The following is a 20,439-nucleotide window of genomic DNA, read 5'->3' on the forward strand; positions in this document are numbered from 1 at the left end:
CTTATGACTGGAAATTGAAAGAACTTGGCCAGATATTACCACTCTAAGTATTTGTTTGGATGACAAAGTTCACTGGAGACCTTAGCATATATAATTCTTTAATTAAATTTTCAGGCCTACTATTAGGATGAAATTAAAAATGACCACCATCTTGTATTCTTTTAAACCAAAATATATTTAAGTTTGGTAAATGTAATCCAAGAGGGTAAAGACTTCATATTTAAACTAGTGAATTTAAAATAGTACACCTGAAATCTCAAGTTAAAATCTCTTTTAAACAAAGGGCAAAATGATGCTGTAAACTTACTAAAGTAAAGTAAACAACATAAAATACAAACAGCTTAATTCTCTTAATAGGACACAAGTGTTACAAAACTTCCTACATCCCATTTAATTTAGTATTTGTGGAAATTCAATGGGACAAATTCCTAGAATGATGTTCATTAGTCGCATTATCTAATACAGAATTTATGTGCAAGTATATTTTAGAATTAATATTTTGAACTGCAAATATTTTGTGAAAGTGAATAAATATCATCTTACTGGCTGTTGATTCAGAAATGCATTAGGAATATATAGTTGTATATTATTTAGCATATGATAAGAACACGGCAAAGAAGCAAGCACACACACACACACACACACACACACACACAATCTATGTAATTATATACATAGTTATATAATTATATACAATTATATAAATCTATAGGGAGGTGGCAGTGGAACAAAAGTCACCCATGTCCATAGCATCCCATAAAAGCTATATGTGTTCCTAGGCTGTGCTAAATAGGTGATAGTAATCAGCCCTACTGCCTCCTGGGCCTCACGGCAATAACAAACAGAAGAGTATAGTTGTATATATCACTTAGGATGCAGCCATCTCCCAACCCATATTTTTCAATTCTCATAACAGAGAAATTAATATTGCTTAATGTTATAGCTGAATGGGAACTCTTGCTGATATGCTTTATAGAATGTGATATTGCTTGGTAGAATTTACTTCTTGTGATGAAAAACTTGTTCCCTAATTTTTAGTTACAAATATCTGTACATTGGTAATTTCTGTTGGAAACAAATCCAAAAGAATAACTGTAGGAAGGTACATAGAATAGCCTACATATTGGGTTTTAATTTTATAGGGGGATAACATAAATTAAACAAAAGGTTTATAGAGTTTTACAGAATATGGATTAGTAAATAGTAAAGTAGTGCTCTTACTAAACTCCTGTGGGCTAAGTTCTACATGGGTTACATTTCCCAATAGGCAGGAAATGGCATCTTTCACAATCCAAGGCTCAATAAACCAAAATACTAATTACTATAGAGTTTATGATTGCAGTACTTCCTCCATAGCCCAAAATGGGTTTTTTTCTGCTCTACTCTTAAGATTTTATTTCCTCTTTGGGCTTAAAGAATGAACTTATTTGATAATTTGCTTGTCATTTTAGCACATTTTACTATTGCAGTCTCAACACGTGGTAGCATCTTACTACTTTTGTCTCTGCTCAGAGGCTAACTAGGTAGGGTTGAATCTGATCAGTACTTGGATAGGAGACTATTAGGAAACACTGAAAACAACATGCCAGAAAGCAATGGCAGATAACTTCTGTATTGATGCCAAAGTCACTATGAATATGTCCAAAAGGTCACAAGGAATCAAGCTAAAAAAGGAGACGTTTTAAAATCCAAAATTATTGTTTTCAAGTATAATATAAATTACATCCATGTATATAAATTTGTAACAGCAGAATTAAGACTTCTCTTGAACTGCACAATTTTGTAAAAAACAAAACAAAACTTAATTCACCATGGGAAAAGCCAAGCTATGTACAGCTTAACGAAGTGTAACAAGTTCTTCTGAAGAAGTTGGATGAATAGCCACCGTTTGATCAAAGTCAGCCTTTGTTGCTCCCATTTTGACAGCTACTGCGAAACCTTGGAGCATTTCATCACACCCCAAACCTTGCATATGAAGTCCTACCACCTTAAAACAAAACAGTCATAAACAGGTTAAAGACATGGCTTCAAAAGGACATTTTTTTTCAAACTTCACAGTTGCTCCTACCTTTCTACACTAGGAGCAATATCTTGTATACCTACAATTTTTTTATGTTGCTGTGTCATTGACTAATTTTATACAAAATCTTAATACATCATTCCTGGAAGGGTATTAAATGGTACAACTCATAATTGCTTCAGACATGGAGTAAATAATTGGTTTGATGTGACTTAGGTTTAATAAGTTGTGTGAACATAGCTAATTACAGGTTATTTGAGAAGCAAAGGTTAAGTGTGATGTTTCAACTCTGCTTACACATTAAGTAACATTGGTACCCTCTCGTCCTGTCTCATTTCCTTACGTCGAATAGAATATACATGAAAAGCAATTTTAACATGCAGCATCTTTACTCTTCCCTGCTTTACTTACTTTTTCTTGTTTAGTGGCACAGACCAATTTCATCACACATCTTGTTTTCCTTTCTGTTATTGCGTGGTACATGGGGACAAAAGAAGTTGTATAAATTTTCACATTCTCTTCTCCATATGCATTCACGGCTTCCGCTGGAACCAAATCAAATGACATTAGACATATTTGAATACAGAGGAGGAAAAAAAAAGAATCTCAGGCAATTGGCTTTCTGACAGTACTACCTAATCGTATATAATATGTACATCTCAAAAGGACTAAATATTGACATGTTTGGTGATAGGTGAGCTGGTCTCCTCCATGTATGGCTCAATCAAGCACCTCAGTGGTTCTAATTCTGAAAAGACATGTCCAAAAGCACTTGAAGATCAGAAGTTTATCAATTGAGGGTCTATTACATGTATCACATCTTAGACTTTGATGTGCAGTTTAAAAAACAAACCAAGCTTGATATCAGTTTGTAACTTCAGCTTCAGAAATCCTATGAATAGAGGTGTTAGAAGTTCATACTTCTCATTGAATTTTTAAAAAATGTTTAAACAATAAAATAACATGATGGGTAACAGTATTCTGAACTTGAGAAATTCTAATATAAAGCGAAACAACAGGAATATTTGATCATTCCAATTCAGTTTTTTTTTCTTTTGTTCAGTTGTACCCAATTCTCAGAAGCTACCTGTACAAGTCCCTGCAGTTTTCTTTGCAAGGTAGTGACTTGTTCAAGGTCACCCAACTGGTTTTGTGCTTAAGGCAGGATTAGAACTCAGTCTCCCAATTTTTAACCTAATGCCTTAACCATTACACCAAACTGGCTCTATCCATAGTCCATAATTTATACTACTGTATCAGAGGTAGGAGCGACCTGAGCATCTACAACATCAGTAATATAAACAAACATAAGTAGAATTTCCATCAACATCCTGTTAATATAAAAATTCAGAGCATACACATCTTTACCAAGCCACTCTTGTAGAGAATGTCCCAAAAGAAATAGGGAAACCTACTACTCTCCATATATCATTCAACACAATTCCAATCAGTCACAAAATCCACAGATAATAAGGATATCTTGTTTTGGTAGAAGTTCTATTTCACTCATATTTCTCTGTTCTTTTTTTCCCAATAAATAAGAAACAAGAGCCTACCTTCTGTTAGTCCCACTGTTCCAATAGGTGGATGACTGAAAACCACAGTCGGAATATTGGTATAGTCCAATTTAAAATCCTTTTTATTTTCAAAAAGTCTATGTGCCAGTTTTCTTCCAGCCGCAATTGCAACTGAAAAATGCAATATTCATTGTGTCATCAATTCATTCCATACATTTTATTACATAGCATTAATAGGTGGTCAAGCTATCCTTCCCAATGTCTTCACAGCCCTTCCACAACCATTTTGCTTTGTTCCATTTTAGAATCCCAAGTGAATTTATTTGATATAATCCTTAAAACATTGTTACCTGGTGTAAGGAGTGCTTTTCCACATACATCTCCAACAGCATAGATTCCCTTTCTGCTGGTATTTTGGAACTCATCAACAATAATATGGCCTGCCTTGTCTACCTTAATATTCTGATAGTAGGAAGAAAAATTAAAGTCAAAGCTGGCATTGTAAGAAATACTATCCAAGGCAAATATTGAACAGTAAGGTATCAACTTTTTTAGTGCCCGTATAAAGGAAAAGAAGGAAATTATTTCAAAGAGTAAAAAAGCAATCAGCCTATCCATAACATCAAGAGCTTTGGGAAAAAAAAGTAACATTTCTATAATAATTTTTCAAGCAAACTAAACTTATCTAAGCAATATGAACAAACATTTAGGTTAAGATAAAATGGGGGGCATAGGGTGGGAAGCTGAGCCATGTACTATCAACTATTTTTGCCCTCCCCCCCAATGTTTTAGTATGCCATCCAGAGTTACCTAATTTGTTATATTTGTTCTCTGTAGTAGGAAAAAATACAGAATAGCAAATAGCAACAAAGTAAGAAAACATTCCATTGTCGCTCATGGCTACTCTCCAGTTCACCCTAACCACCACATTATGCCAACTGCAATATAATCTGGATTGTGTATGTCATGCATTTAATATTCCATCCAGCGTCAAGAAACAAAATTCCCACTTACCAATTGGTCAAGGTTTAGCTCCTCAGTACTGGGCTCTCTACCAATGGCCCACAAGAGACAATCAACATTCTCAATGGTGTTCACAGTAGGTTTTTTATTAGGAAAAGAGGATATAACTGTTATTGCCAGGAGCCCTGAAGCTGATTTTGTAACTGATTGAATCTGTTGAGAAACAAGATTATTGAAGAATGCTAGAGCAAGATCACACAACAAATTGTTCATTTTAAGGCTCAAACCCTAGTTTTCTTCTTCAAAAATACCCTCCTTACTAAATGTCTATGTCTTGTGAAGTTACATATATCTTATGGCTAGAATTAGATAGTACTGGTAGTTCTTGATTTACAATCACAATTGGGACCAGAATTTCTGTTGCTAAGCAAGGTGTTAAGTGACCCATACCTAATTTTATTACCTTTTTGCCATAATTGTTAAGCAAATCACTGCAATTGTTAAGTAAAACACACAATCATTAAGCAAATCCAGATTTTCCTATTGAATTTTGCTTACTGGAAAATGGCAGAGAAGACCACAAATGGCGACCTTGGGATGCTGCAACTGTCATAAATATGTTTCCAAGAACCTTAATTTTGGTCATTTGACTAGGGATGCTGCAACAGTGTAAAAGTATTAAAACTGGTTGTAAGTCACTTCTTTCATGTCACTATAACTTCAAACAGTCACTAAATGAATGGTTTTAAGTCAAGGATTACGTGTAGTGTATGCAGTTTTGTTGAGAGACCCCACTTGCATGTGGGGTCTCTCAAGAAAAAGAGCAAAGGTAAGTACAATGGCTCTGAAGTTTCCAAATGCCAGAAGAGACATAGATACGTTTACAGGATAAGGCTCAAATATCTTGCATTGGTCATGAAAAATTATAATTACAGAGTGAAGAACCATCACAATGGGTGATGTGCAAAACTGCTCAGTTGCCAGTTTTGTTAACTAATTTCTCTTTATATATACTCCTTTGTTTAAGTATGCTCAAATCTGTGTAAACTAAATCTATTTGGCAGGATTGTTTTTTTATGCTTCTCTAATGTCCAGGGTTTTTTAAATCTAACTCTCAAATGAAGTAATGTTGATTGGTTTGTGTTTTAAATTGGAAGACTGTTTTTGATTCAAAGTTCATGGCCTCAAAGTAGAATTTTACTATAATGTTATTGTTATATATCAATCAATTAAATCTTTTTATAGTTTTTAACCAGTCTAAAATAAGTAAATAAAACTCTGACATAAAATCCTATTGGTAACATCCAGATAAAGCTCAGGGCCTAAATAGTTTGTCACCGCCTCAATTCTTACAAAGCAATTTGATAGAGTGAACAATGCAGGTTATTAATATGTAATTCTGGTTACAAGGAAAAATCCTTAAATGTAATGATAAAAGTATAATAATGCAATACTGCTTTTAATCTGTTCAGGAATGCTGCAAAAACTATCAATACAATAGCTGTTGTTCATTCATGAGAAAGAAAAGCCATATGCCCAATGATGATTTGTTTTTGCTTTCAAATGGCAGCATTTCGATCATTTATACACATGCTCAAAAGAATAAAGCTAAGCACAGACTCTCAAAGTCATAATGTTTTGAAGTTGTTAAAGCAACAGAACATAATGAAACGGGAGCTTCCAATTGCAGTTGGAATGATTTAGCTGCAACTGAAGAAAAATTATACATACAGATAGTCCTCAAATTACCACCATTCATTCAATGATCACTCAAAATTACACTAAAGGTAGTGTTGAAAAAATGGGAGTTCCACATAGTCCTTGTAGTTACAGCTGTTGCAGTGCTCCCATGGTCAAAAAATCAAAATTTGGGCACTTGGAAATTCACCAGCACTTATGATTGCAGGGGCAGTTCAACTGACCCCATCTGCCCATCATTCCCTTTTCTAGCCTTTTAGCTGCCCTATGTTCAGTTGGCCATGCCAGCCCACTGGCTGTATCAGCCAGCCAGCCTGCCGCTCCTGTTGCCCTACACTTGCAGGCCCTGCCACCCAGTCTTGATGACTTTCAACATCTCCCTGCCACCGCTTATGAGGTGCACTTGGCTTGACCCTCCACAAGCAGCAGTAGGCCACACCCATCTCTTATCCAAATCATGAAACCTTGTCACAACATTAGGAAGGCAGGTGCAGGAAAGAAGGCCCAGCTGTGCTGGCATGAAAGCATTCAAGCCCATACCCAATTTGGTAAAAAGTGGATGTGGCCTTGGGAAGAAGGCTGGGGCAGCCGGCAGTTGTCTTGTAAAAGACCAGGCTGTGTGTATCTCATCAGTGGTCACAGGAAGAGGATAGCAAATACCAGCTGGGCGTGGCAAGTCTGGGAGGACCAGTGAGCACAGGCTGGCAGAAGTGACAGAGTGCAAGATGACAGAGATGTGGGGAGGGGGGAGATAGGTGGGTGGGAGGAGTTGAATAGTCAGTCCCTTGGCTTGCCAAGACACAAGGCTGAGAGGGACTAAGCCAGGAGTTGTTTGGATCAATTCTTGGTTAAGAATTGATGGGATTTGGTTAACGAGCAATTCAGATTTCCTGGATGGCTGTTGCTAACCAATGTGCTCACATGACATGCTTTACAACTGCATTGCTTAGGAATGGCAATTCCAGTCCCAGTTGCCATTGTAACTCAAAGCCTACCTGTACATGAAAATTCAAAATTATTACAATTCAGCACTAAAGAGATATTACCTTGCAATGTTTCCAGACTTCTATTCCATTATGTTCCAATTCTTGAGTGCAGTTTGAACTGATCATAGAATCAAAATTTCTCAGCACCTGTACAAAAAATACTTTATCAGACTGCAAGTAAAGGTCTTTACTAACATTTAACTATGGTAACTTCCTTTGTCATTAATTAATATCACAGAACATCTAAGTCATGCCCTCACAAGCCTGAACTCGAAAATGCAAATTTATCTCAAATTTATCCAACTTTACAATTAGAAAGATTGTGCAATGCAATCTATGAATGATCCACTCCTGGTGTAAATATGGACACAGACAAACTGATTCTACCTTTTTGCAAGGTTGTATTCTGCCTGTGGATGTTAGCTCCAACAAGAACTGGTAGTACTTTCAACTGTCACTTAGGAAGGTGAATAAGCAAGTGTCCCTTACCTCATTAAAACGTATCAATAAGGATGTCCTGGAGCCTAATGCAGAAAGAATACCAGCTAATTCAACAGCTATATATCCAGCACCAACAATAACACTTCGCCTAAGAGAAAGAAAATGGATTGAGTCATATCACTCAGATGCATGTTCTCTTCCACAAATTTGCTCAATGAAATATATATTGGCCACACCAGGAAGTCCAAACTTCTCCATATGTTATTGGATTCAAATCCCATCATCTACTTACCATGCTGATGAATAGGCTTAATGAAAGCAGTTAATTCAATAACACTTTTGATGCTTTTATTGCTTTCAATAATTCTTTTAATGATTCAATTATCATGAATGTTTATGTTTTGAATGGTGTTCCCCCAAAAAACTTCTGATTGCAGTGGTGTAAAAGTCTACCAAATACCTAAAGGGTTATAGCTGTACTTATCCAATTTATAATTTAAGCAATTAGATTTTGCATAGGAGGATCCTGACTTCGCATTCATTAAATCAAAAAGGATAAATGGTAATGGTTAAATCAACACTGGGATAATTAGCAAGAAGGGAAGATTTGCATTTATATTTGTTGGAAAGAAAGGAATTACAAGAGAATAAGCAAGCACACAATAAGAAATACACATCGAAAGCAATGCAGTGCTGCCAGCACACAGCCCCGGGTATTCCCCATTATCTGCCTACTTATTCTCTTGTAATCCCTTCTTCTCCAATCTTTGTGCTTTATGAGGAGAGTTGAGAGAAAGAAAAAGGGTCAATCAGAGGAGAAATTGTCTAAAGAGATTGCTTATTTAGACAACCTACTCTGTTTGTGTGGGGGAGAATGGATCAGGTACAGGACAACAATTACTGAATGCATGATTGAGAGAGAAAAATGCTGCGAAAGTCATAAATGTATGCCTTGGTTGTAAGTTATTTTCTTTCAGCACCATCTTAACTTCACTGCATGAGGCACTTGGTATGGAAGGTCTATCTATGCATATACATCTTATATTTAAAGGTAGACAAAAGGATCTTGCCTGGGAAAACAGTATTCAGTCTCCTCTTCCACTTTGAGGGATGGATGGGGAGCCCCACCACCACTGCCATGACTTCTCACTTACAAATCCAGGCTTTTAGCAAACATTGCCTGCTTGCCTGCTTTTTCTCAGCCCTAAAGAACTAGCCTTCTACAGCTAGGGTAACGGCATATGCAGGATGTTTCTCAGATATTAGCAACAAAAATGAAAGGAATATAAGGACAGATGAATTCACCTGCAAGTTAATTGTGACCAAGTAAGAATGGTAGAAAAGCCACAGTACTTTACTTCATTCCCTGCTTTCTACTCTAAACAGGTTTCTGATCACCAAATAAGCAAAAATGAGAGAAAAAAATAGTTTTTTTAAAAAAAGCACTGCATCCCCCTCCAATTTCTTTACTGGAAGCCAATATCTTCAATAGAAGCTTATTTTGTTTGTTGACAGGAAAATTGACCATGTTGGGAAGTTGACATTCCCACAAGTGAACAACTAAAGTGCACTAGCTGCACTGATGTCCAGTATCTACAGCACAACTGATCATGGGGGCCTAGGGCCCTGCAGCCAGATGCTTAGCAATGGGGTAATCCTTCAATGGGAGTATTTGATTTTCTTGTTGTTGGTTTTATGTCCTGGGTTTCCTTCCAGAGTTCAAGTTGGTGTGCATAGTGCTCCTTCCCTCTATATTTCCCCACATTTTCCTCTAATTTCCCCAGAACAAACAGCACTTCCTGCCTTCATCCTATTTCAGTAGTGAGCTAGAACTGAAATAGAGATGTTTCTGCTGCAAAAGGTAACACTAGAAGGGTGCATGATGAGTCCCATATCTGGACTGATAAGAGGTCATATAAGACCGTTCATCAAATCTGAAATGTAGGACAATTGTGCAGCCTTGTAGCAATGCTAGTTTGCTGTCTACATCTTTTACTTGTAAAAAATAATCTTCACTGCAATGCCGCAAATTGAGAATATTTAAAATGCTCAGAATTCATTGCAACTTACTTGGGCAACTCTTCAAGTTCAAAGAAGCCATCACTAGAGATTCCCAAACTGGCTCCTGTAAAGCAACAAGACATTATCTTCAATATTCATCATCTTAAGCTTTATGTATAAATAGATGTAACTTGCACAAACAGTCACTTTTTTGAAAGATTATTTAATTGTTTTTTAGAGTATACTAAAAAAGTATGAATGAAATATTACAAGGCAACTATGTACTGTACTACTGAATCTTTGGCAATGCTAAGGAAAATATCTTAATGTCAACTCAGCTGCATGCTCTTTCTTAAAAATAGGGCAAAGAACATACCTGGTATTTCACTTTCACTGGGAATTACAGGCCGCCCACCAGTAGCAATCAGTATGTGAGGTGCTGTATATTTTTTGCCATCAACTTCAATTGTTGGTTCAGGGTCAGCTGTGAATAATGCATGCCCACGAATGGTTTCCACATGGTCCTAGCAAAACCAGTTGTTGATTTAAAAATTAAATCAATTTATATACTAGAGAAGAAGGGCATCTTATAACATAGTGTAATGTGGGCCAGTGTATGATGCATTTAAATAATTGACAATTCAAAATACATTTGTAGATAAATTTCAAAAAAAGAAGTTTAGAATAATAAAATAAGATGCATTATTTTACTTCAGATTAATCTCACATATTTTCTTGACAAGACCTATTTCCTCTATTGTGTAATCCTTACACCTTTCAGAAACAAACTATACAATTCACAGCATGGCCTATCAAGACCATGAAAATTATAGATTTGAAATGTAGGCTAACTGCAATGAATTAAGATATGCCCTGTAAGTGACCTGGAGAGGATTCTTTTTCTCAAGAGAGAGGGGTAAGAGTTGTCTTCGTTCTTTAACTCTACTATACTTATTTTACATATACAGTTTTACTACAGTTTTAATGTCCGTCTCATTGTTAAGCAACAGGAAACTAAAATTTGTGCAGAGGAAGAGTTGCTCATCTGTCATTTAAGCAAAAAAAAAAAAACAAAAACAAATTTTACCCAAGTGATTTTCTCTGATTTTTTTTTTTTTAAATCTATACACCTCGATGCGGATTAAAAAACTAATCAACACGGCTTTCTGTTTTCATCTTGTGAAATTCACAGGGTTTATAGCAGAAAGAAGGAATTTAAAATTTGCTGAAGTGAAAAATAAGGCCATTTACAAACCTTATTCAAATTATTTTGATAGATCTCATTCAGTTTCTTCACATAAGCATCACGCTTTTCTTTAATTATTCTATAGTAAAAAGAGTTTTATTAGTATTATATCCTACTTTTCCCCAAGAAGCACATAATGCCCCTCTTCCAACCTATCCCCACAAAAACAAACCTTTTGGGTAGGTTGGGCAGAGAGACAGCCCAACCCAAGCACCCAATGCATTTCCACAGCTAAGCATAAAGTTGGGTTTCCCAAGCCTCACTCAAATTGTTAATTCTTCATGGGCTTTCTAGATTTACATCTCAAATATCTACCTCTCTACAAACAGGATTAAAACAACTCTCTTTGCTCCAAATCTTCATAGGTACCTTTTTCCTAAGTAATAAATATAGATATTATGGAGAAAATTATAGTCCTGTTTCACAATTTAAAATGTTTTCCTTGATGTTTATACTATCCTATTGCACATTATACATCACACAAAATAACATTTGTTTGCTGTATCTAAAACAGCATTTTAGACAATGCAAATGGTGTATCTCAATGTATACCACAGGGACCACTACTGTCAGAGCAAACCCTAATATATGAACTATTTATAGCAGACTCAGAATTAAATTCTAAGCATGTACTGTTTTTTCATAAGAGTCCCAGTCCAATCATGATTTCTTATAAGAATTTAACAATAAAGCTCACAGATAACTCAAAAATCAAAGTGAGATTATTTAGAATAAAAATAATATTTTTATATTAAACTGTGAAGCTTAAATTATGAATGTTAGGTGGTACATAACTACCAGTTTTGGTCCATAATGGAGATTCTTCAGACCTGATAGAGTGTTAGAATCTCATAGATAAAAGAAAAATCTGGATATTTGTGTCTGAAAAGCTTCCTGGAAGTCATTTTAACTGATATCATAGTTTTCAACTGTAAATTTCAAATTAGAAACAATTCTATCCATTTATTTTACTTAAGAGGTATTCCAGAATTTAGCTCAACTTACTTCCAATTAAACTTCACATCAGCTATTTTAAAACCATAATCCATATGATCATGGATGAATTCTGAATGGACAGCAGTATTCCACATCACCTGTCGTAAAAGAGGACATCCAGAGTTTAATATAATTAATATAAAAATGAATGAGGAAATTCAATTAATTATTCTTGTATACAGCATAAATCAATATTTTATTTATTCATTCATTCATTCATTTATATTACTACATTGCCCATCTAATCAAAATGACTCTGCAACAAGAGAGAAGAACAAAACTTGAAATTCCTACTCTAAGACATGGGACTGGAGAAGATCAGGACATATAACTCATCATTGTCATGATACATGTAATCCAGTAGATACACTACATATTGTGACCTATGAAGAAGCAAGCTCCTTGTTTCATAATCATTGGCAGATGGCAAAACAGTCATATGTGTGGCTAATGCACTATGTTCAGTTGTGCCTAATGGAACACATATGGGCCTGGCCAACCAATTAATCAGTTCCCCTGCATTTTGGAGGAAGAGGAGGAGGGAATATGCAATACCTTCTTTTAAGTTCAGCCTAATAAAAGGAATTTGAAAGTGGTCAACTTCTTTCAAGAAATACCATCAAGATCAGAATACTATCTATTTTGACCAATGTAAATCTTAACTATAGGACATAAAATCATAGGGCTGGAAGGGACCTCAGAGGTCTTCTAGTTTAATTGTTGCTCAAGGCAGAAGACTGTATATCATCCCAGTCAAGTGGTTGTCAGTCTATTTTTGAAAACCTCCAGTGATGGAGCACCCACTACTCTGGAAGGCAAACTCTGCTAACTAACCTTTCCCACTTCTAGTCTGCAGGATTGATATCTTGTTTACATTGGCAAAAACAGTTTGGGGACATTTTTTAAAAATTTAAAAATGGTGTGTTTAATGGTGTGTTCAGCAGCCAACAGAATGAAAGGCATCATCCAGCACCGGACAGAGGATAACAGGAGTTCCAAAAGGGCAGAATAGACAATCCCCATTTATCTGTTGCAGCTGTTTCAAAACTGTGAAGGTCAAATAGTGGATGGGGGAATCAGATCAGGTTTTTTTTCAACTGGTACCAATTTTAAATTGGTAAAATCATTGAAGTTTTTAAAATCTCATATTTTGTCCTTTCAGTACAATTACTGTACTGCACGCAATTTGGATTATGTTAGATTTCCATATGAAAATGGAGATTTAATAAATTAAATTTTCTTTTCAATTTTAATGTTCCAGGCATCTGCTCCTCAAACCAGGACTAAATTTAAAAAGCCATGAAAACAGTTGTGGTATTGAAAAAATGCAGCAGAAGTAATGTTTCATGACAAGAAGTACATCCATGTCTTTCTTGAATCGTGAGAGAAAAAGTTATGAGGTACTTTTTGTGATTTAGCATTTTTGTTAGGTATTTTGGTACAGCAGAGTAAAACAGCAACACTGTTTTTCAGATATCTTACAGTACAAATAACAGAATAACAGAGTTGGAAGGGATCTTGGAGATCTTCTATCCCCTGCTCAAGCAGGACACACATTTCAGACAAATGATTGTCCAGTCCTTTCGTAAAAGCCTCCAGTGATGGAGCAACCACAACTTCTGAAGACAAACTCTTTTCACTGGTTATTCTCACTGTTAGGCTATTTCTCCTCAATTCTAGGTTGCTTCTCTCCTTGATTAGTTTTCATCTATTGCTTCTTGTCTTGCCTTCTCCCCTCTTCTTTGTGGCAGCTCCTCATATATTGAAACACTGGTATCATGTCACCCATAGTCCTTCTTTTCACTAGACTAGAGAAACTCAATTACTGCAACTGTTCTTCATGTGTTTTAGTCTCCAGCCCCTAATCATCTTTGTTAATCTTTTCTGCACTCTTTCCAGATTATCAACATCTTTTTGATAATATGGTGATCAAAACTGGATGCAGTATTCAAAGTGTAGTCTTACTAAGGCTTTTATAAAGCAGGACTAATACTTCACATAATCTTGATTCTATCCATCTGTTAATGCAGCCTAGGATTGTTTTCTTGCTCTCTAAACATGGCCAATGTCTGCTAAAGTACTGTTTTGCATTCCAAATCAAGAATGGACATACCCACCAATAACTTAAAAGCAGATTTTAGCAGATTTTAAGAACTAGTATCCACTTTCATGTTTTTATTTGTTTTTAGTAAACACTCTTCTATGGCACCACAATCAAAACAGTTCAGAGGCTCATTGTCCAATTTTAAAACAGTCCTAGAATACCAGGGAGAAAATAAAAGATGGCAACATCAAATCAATTCAGGGAAAAGTTCTCTGAAACAGCCAGGTCTTCAAGCACTTTCAAAATGTCAGCAAAGAAGTTCAATGTATTTTTTGAAATATTAGCAAATTCATCGCATAAATTCCTTTACCTTTTTAGGTACACACCCAACATTCACCTAAAAGAAAAAAAAAACATATTTACTGCAAACATCATGAATCAGTATTTTTAATATAATGAAGAACGGTGTTTAGAAAATGTGTATGACTACTGAAACTGTTACTAATTTACAAATAATTTTATTTTCTTAATATCAGCAAAATGTGCATCGTCTTGATCAATAATATAGTATAGTTAAGGTATTTTTCAAGAGGGGGTTGCATTAAAGTGCAGTACACTGAAATCCCCCTTAATGTCTAATATTAGGGATAAGGGAAACATTTTATTTTCACTGCAACAAGCTCCACAGGAATAAATTGGGTGAACCTGAGAATGTCATTGGGAATATGGATAATTTAAAAACTACTTGCATCCTGCAACTCATTAGCCTGAGCATTAGCTCTTAATCATAATATTATAATAAATTTGAAGCACATTTCATTATTTAGCTAGATAAATATTGGGTTGGTCAGTATCTGGTTAGGGTCTGCATGAGTACCTGTCTTTCTAAATATCTATGAATAGTTTATATCTGATTAAAATTTGCATGAAAAAGCACCTTTTATCAGGCAACCTGAATAATTTGCCTGCACCTTGGTTTCTTCTTGAAGAGAATTCTTGCTAGTTCTCAAAGCAAGCCATTTTATAACCCAATCAACACATTCAACTGACATTTTTATTGATTCCACTGAATGCCTAAATTAAGGGCATTCAGAATTTGTCTTTATGGATGTTTCATTCTAGTAAATTCTTTTCCACATTGGATCTCCAGATGTTGCAATCGCTTCTTGATTTATTACGTGCCTGCAAGTTGGCACAGGCTGTTGATTGCCACATTGATCTTCTCCACGATCAGCTCTCTCTAATCTGCTCCTTCACATCTAACTCCATCCATCTTGCTGCTAATCATCCTTTTCTCTTTCTTTCCACGGTTTGCAGCATTATGTAATTTCAACATCTTCCAGAATTGCCAGCAAACACAATCAAAGGATGGGAGCTTGAGAAACTACAGCCTCACAACTTTTGAAGATGGGTTATTAAACTGGGGAAGGCTGCTCTATTTAATGACATAACACAGTTTAGAGTTAAGTACTTTAAATATACATTCTAAACTTTACTCCTTATTTAGCCCCTTTCTCTGGAATTTTATTCACTCATATTTTGCATCCTTGCATCATTACCAAATCATCAGTTTTAATATTGCCAACCCATTCTCTCCACAACTAATTTGACATTTTTCTTCAACAAACTGTAACCGACACCAATAAGCACCACACCACATCTTTAATGTTTGAACTGTTAAGCTTTTTAAATTAATTTCTTCAGGCACAATCTATTTTCCTGCTTTGTGTATAGCATGATGGGGGACTAACAATTACCATTATCTCATAAATTAGAGGAAGCTATAATTCCAACTGGGAAGAAATAAAGTTTAACACTTGGGAACATTCTATGATCTGATACAGAACAACTTGTTACAATCAAAAAAGGATCCATGGATAATAATGTTAAATTCCTTTTAAAGGCATCCCATAGACACGGAAGAGATAAATAAGAAATGTATAATTAAAAATATCCCCGCTTCCTCCTTGAGATATAGAAGGGTAAAGCCAGGAAAGACACTTAGGAGGGAAAAAAAACCTGCAAGGAGCAAAGCACTTCCTGAAATTTCGGTGAAAACTGAATTGGCACAAAACTGATGGGTTCTACTGAGCCACATTCCACTTGCCTTATCTTCAGGGTAAAAAGAAATTTTAAAAAGTATATTAGGTGCAAGATGAGATGATATGTCATAAGGCACGGAGTTGCAGCAACACAATTTAACCCGGGGGATAACAACCAAAACCCAGCTGCTGTATTCACATAACAGGCTGAAACAAAGGCTGGGTTTCCCCCAGGCACCTGAAATCGCAGCCCTATTTAGACTTAGAATAACTTTATTGTCACTTTGAAACGTAGGCCAATCGGCATACATTAAAATGAAATTTGGTTGCATACCGCTCTCAAAGGATCACCACCTCCAATTTCCGCCCAGCGTGCTAAGCGAACCCAGAATCTCAGAAACAGTTTCAGGAAAACCGAATTGTTGAACTGTTTCTGCCCTGCCCGCTCACGGTGTGTTTGGGTGAAGGGGAAAAAAAAACTTCCCTGCCCTCGGGCTCTTGCGGAACTCACTGCCTTGGCATAAGCCCAGTCGGATATGCCTACCCTCCAGGTATGCAGGCGAGCCTCCTCGGAGTATATTTGCAGGCATTCCCCACTCTCCTTCCTCTTCCTCCTCCCAACCCCAACCCCGTTTTCGACTCACGCAAGTGCCTCCAAGTCGCCCTTTTTCAACCACAGCAGCCCGGACTCCCAGTTGCGCGGCGCGTCGGGCACTGGCCAACCCGCCCGAGCCGCCCCCCAGCACCAGGTAGTCAAAGGTGGTGACCGACGAGGAAGAAGAGGCACGGAGTTGGGCCATGGCGGCAGCGCGACGAGAAGGACGGAAGGCAACTGGACAGAAAGCAAAGCGAGGGCGAGGCAGCCGCATCCCGCCTCTTCCCTCCCCGGGGTCGAAAGGGTTAATTCTCCTGCCTTCGGCCCGGGTCCCGTCTTACGCTACCTCGAGACGGGCAGAACTCTTCCAGCCGCTCGGATTGGCTGCGACATCCGTCAATCCCCAGCGGAGGCGCAAGAGAGAAACATATTCCGTCTCGGAACGAGGCGCGCGCGGGGAATTGCGGGGGGGAGGCGCGAAATGACTGGTCATCTTTTGATGACGGCCTCGCTCTCGGCGGGGTTTTCGTGCTGCTGCGTTCGAAGTTTCTGCTTGCGCCCGTCGGTGGCTTGATTGGAGGGGTGTAAGGATAAGCGCAGAGCCACCTTCTAACCAGAAATGGTGGCTTGGGGTTCTTCTCCTCTTCCTATAGCCAGATGTTGAACTGCAGAGAAGGAGCGCAGTCCCTGCAGCCGGTGGGGGGGGGGGGTGGAAAGCTGATCAAAAGGAGACGCCGAGCGCAGAGAATCGCGCAGCGGGGATACAACGTAGGCAACCCAGGTTTAGGTGCACGTAGTGTGCAAATGCAAAAAGTGGAGTCAAGTAACCGCCCGGGTCGGGCAAACACAGCATAAGTGGTCCCAAAGGTGCTTTTTCCAAGAGGCAACTGGACTTTCTGGTTTTTCTTTGAAAGACGTTTCGCTTCTCATCCAAGAAGCTTCTTCAGCTCTCTTCTTGGATGAGAAGAAAAAAAACCAGAAAGTCCAGTTGCCTCTTGAAAAAGCATCTTTGGGACAACCATGACCTGGATGACTGAGAATATAGACACAGCAGAAGTAGTTCTTTTGTATACTGTAGAAACTTTGATCTTAGCCGAAAGGCAGGAAACCGTCTTATTTTTTTATATTTTTCAGCTTCATCTGGATAGTCTTTGCGCACCTTGATTTTACTCTGGGCTATTACATACTCCAATTTCCCCAATTAGTAAGAGGTTTTAAGTTGGATAAAGCTTTTGGAGGTTTCTGTGATATTTAATTACAAAAACGTAACAGATGAAGGAGGCATGCGCAATAAACAGTCCAGTAAGCATCAGGAGAGATGCCACACACAGGTTAAAGTATGATCTTTTCCTTCATTTCAAAAAGAGACTTCATTTCTTTCTACTTAAAAGTTTTTGGATTAAGTTTGTTTTGTTTTAAATCACACGGTTACCTATCCTCATTCTCAAAATGGCAGGGGAAAATGTCAAGTGACCTTTACTTATTCATTGGGATTACATTAGAGTTATATTCCGCCTTTCGTTCGAATCTCAAGAGAGTCTATTTTGTGCTTGCTCCTATTTTTCTCTGGGACAGCTCAGATATGTTGGGCTGAGAGAGAGGGATCGCACTGTCTGTCATTTATAACCCTAACCCATATTATGCAATCACTTCTGTTTTTTTTCCCCTTATACCTGCTAAAGGAAAGACAGAATTGCATAACCAGGTTTGGTTTCCTGGACCTCCCTTTGTTCTACACTCAATACAGTACATTTTTGTTAAGGTTTCAGTGAATCAGTACTAACCAATGACTCAGCAGGAAGAGGCCATGTTAAATTATTATACACGGTGCAAATTAGAGAGACTGTGTGGAAATAACCAATTGCACAATGCTGTTTGTCCAGTAATACTAGAAACCAGCCACTGAATCTTTCCATTTTTAGTAGTAAGGATGGTAAAAAAAATATTTCTCAAAATACCATCACATTCTAAATGTGTTTTAGAAACCATATTCCTTCCAATTTCCAATATAAAACTTGTTTTTCTTGTCCTTAGTGCTCAGTGAGAAATTATTTACCAACTATACTGAGCCACCAAGTCGATAGCAAAAGTCTTGATGATAGAAATGCATTCCAAATGTAGTATTTGAGTATATCCAATTAAGAATGAAATCACACAATGTTTCAAATTTGATTGCAACTTAAGCTCTTCATCAGGGACTCTAGGAATATCTATATTACCTTGGTGCCTAATGCAAGGTTCTACAGTTCTTTGTTATGAAAAGGTAGAAGGAAAAAAAATCACTTTTTCTTCTGCTGTTTATGACTTTGCAAGAGGCAATCTATTCATGTGGGCTTGGACCGACTGCTATTTCAATGTCAGCCTCCTAAGTTGGAACACTCTTTTGAAGATCAGGAAATCTTAATATATGATAATAGAATAATAACAGAATAACAGTTGGAAGGGACCTTGGAGGTCTTCTAGTCCAACCCCCTGCTGGTGTTGGAAAACCTACACCATTTCAGAGATTGGACAACCATTTTACTGCAACTGTCAAACATAAATGCCAAAATATAGGTGTTATGGTTTGTTATTAAAATATTTGTCCCTTTTTGGATTTTCTACTTTTTGTACCTTTGCCATTGTTGGATAACTTTATTTTTTAAATAAATGTCATAAATACCAAACTTCCTTGTTCATTCAGACTCCATTTATGTATTAGTAGGAGCCACTTGAGGGTCTCTAATGACATTTAGTGGTAAATTTTTTCAATTTTTGTAAAACAATTTTTTACAGAACTATATATGTAACAAATACTAGATGACCAAATGTCTTCTTGGCTTCTTAATCAGTGGAGAATTTAATCCTCTTAATCAGTCAGCATATCTCTAGTAAAGGCTGCAGTCTTCAGTTGAAATATCATTTCAAAGAGGATAGAATATTTAGATCAGATTGGGGTTAACTGTAGGGGTGACAATTTAATATGAATGTCTTATTGTTTTCTTTGTATATTTCATATTTTTGATATGGTCAAATGACTAACATTTCTATTCAGTGGAAATAGTTGCATACATTAAAGACTGAAGAACCTAAAACCATATATAACTATGGAAAACAGGACCTGATAAGTAGATTGCAACCAATTAAATTGCGAGCACTACAGAGTTGGAAAACGAGGCATGGCAGAAGTGTTTTTTATTGTCAAATTTAATTAGATAACATTTTATTCACTCGTTTTTCCCCAAAGAATAATAGAAGGCATAGGCTTGACACCTCAATCTAATTATGTTGTTTGCTAGTTATAGTTCGTTAAATGCATAGAAGAATAGCAGTAGTAATCAATCTTCGCAACAGACTCATCAGTCTTCCTCATTCTTAGACCCTCTAAACACACAGTATTACCATTTGCAGAAACTCCAGCCTTAGCCATGCTGACTAGAAATTATGGAGAGTTGAAGTCACCTCAGGAAGATACAAGTTGAGAGAAGGTTGATGCATGGTTTGTGTTTGAGATCAATCGCTTGAATCCAATCTTCTAGTGATTCTTGAAAAGAGTAGAGACTGTGTTGTGGCTCTGTTATCTGAGCCTGTGTCATCGGCAGGAGATGACTCCGTGAAGGAGTGGAGTTGGCAAGGCCTCCCTCTCCAGGACCCTGGCTGGATCCACGCTAGCGTTGCAGAGTTAAGCGCGTGCAACAGAAGAAAAGGCATGCCCGAGATTAGGCTGAGTCACTGAACCACACCCCACAGGATACAAAAGGGAGCATGGTGGCCAGTCAAACCTTGTGACGAACAAAGCTGAAAGCTTCCACGCCATTCTGCATTGCTGGACTTTTGGCTATAGACTTTGCTGGATTATCTCTGGACTTGATTGACTCCGTAATTATTGAGCTGTTTCTTTTGATGTATCA

The 20,439-nt window shown here is 37.1% G+C and overlaps 1 protein-coding gene across 1 annotated transcript; it reads right to left on the bottom strand.

The window, feature by feature from the left end:
- Positions 1-403: 403 nt before the first annotated feature.
- On the bottom strand, positions 404-16,830 carry GSR (glutathione-disulfide reductase). The gene is made up of 13 exons (XM_070938479.1): positions 16,599-16,830; positions 14,283-14,309; positions 11,878-11,966; positions 10,882-10,951; positions 10,003-10,150; positions 9,696-9,750; positions 7,674-7,773; positions 7,245-7,331; positions 4,552-4,713; positions 3,888-3,999; positions 3,577-3,708; positions 2,432-2,565; positions 404-1,987 (listed from the first exon to the last, which is right to left on the bottom strand). The coding sequence occupies exons 1-13, from the start codon at positions 16,821-16,823 to the stop codon at positions 1,838-1,840; spliced, it is 1,491 nt and encodes a 496-aa protein (XP_070794580.1). The 5' UTR covers positions 16,824-16,830; the 3' UTR covers positions 404-1,837.
- Between the last annotated feature and the right edge of the window lie 3,609 nt (positions 16,831-20,439).

The sequence above is a fragment of the Pituophis catenifer genome, unplaced genomic scaffold (genome assembly GCF_029215685.1).
Source record: "Pituophis catenifer annectens isolate HBS135680 unplaced genomic scaffold, rPitCat1.0.hap2 SCAF_2, whole genome shotgun sequence".
In the NCBI taxonomy this organism is placed as follows: Eukaryota; Metazoa; Chordata; class Lepidosauria; order Squamata; family Colubridae; genus Pituophis; species Pituophis catenifer.

Bases quoted from the DNA above. Each gene is read 5' to 3' on its own strand.
- GSR (XM_070938479.1), bottom strand. From the start codon at position 16,823: ATGCGGCTGCCTCGCCCTCGCTTTGCTTTCTGTCCAGTTGCCTTCCGT. The intron at 10,151-10,881 runs GTTTGTAAATGG...TGGTTTTGCTAG, and splicing joins ATCAAAATAATTTGAATAAG to GACCATGTGGAAACCATTCG. The intron at 7,774-9,695 runs GTAAGTTGCAAT...TCTTTCTCTTAG, and splicing joins GAACTTGAAGAGTTGCCCAA to GCGAAGTGTTATTGTTGGTG.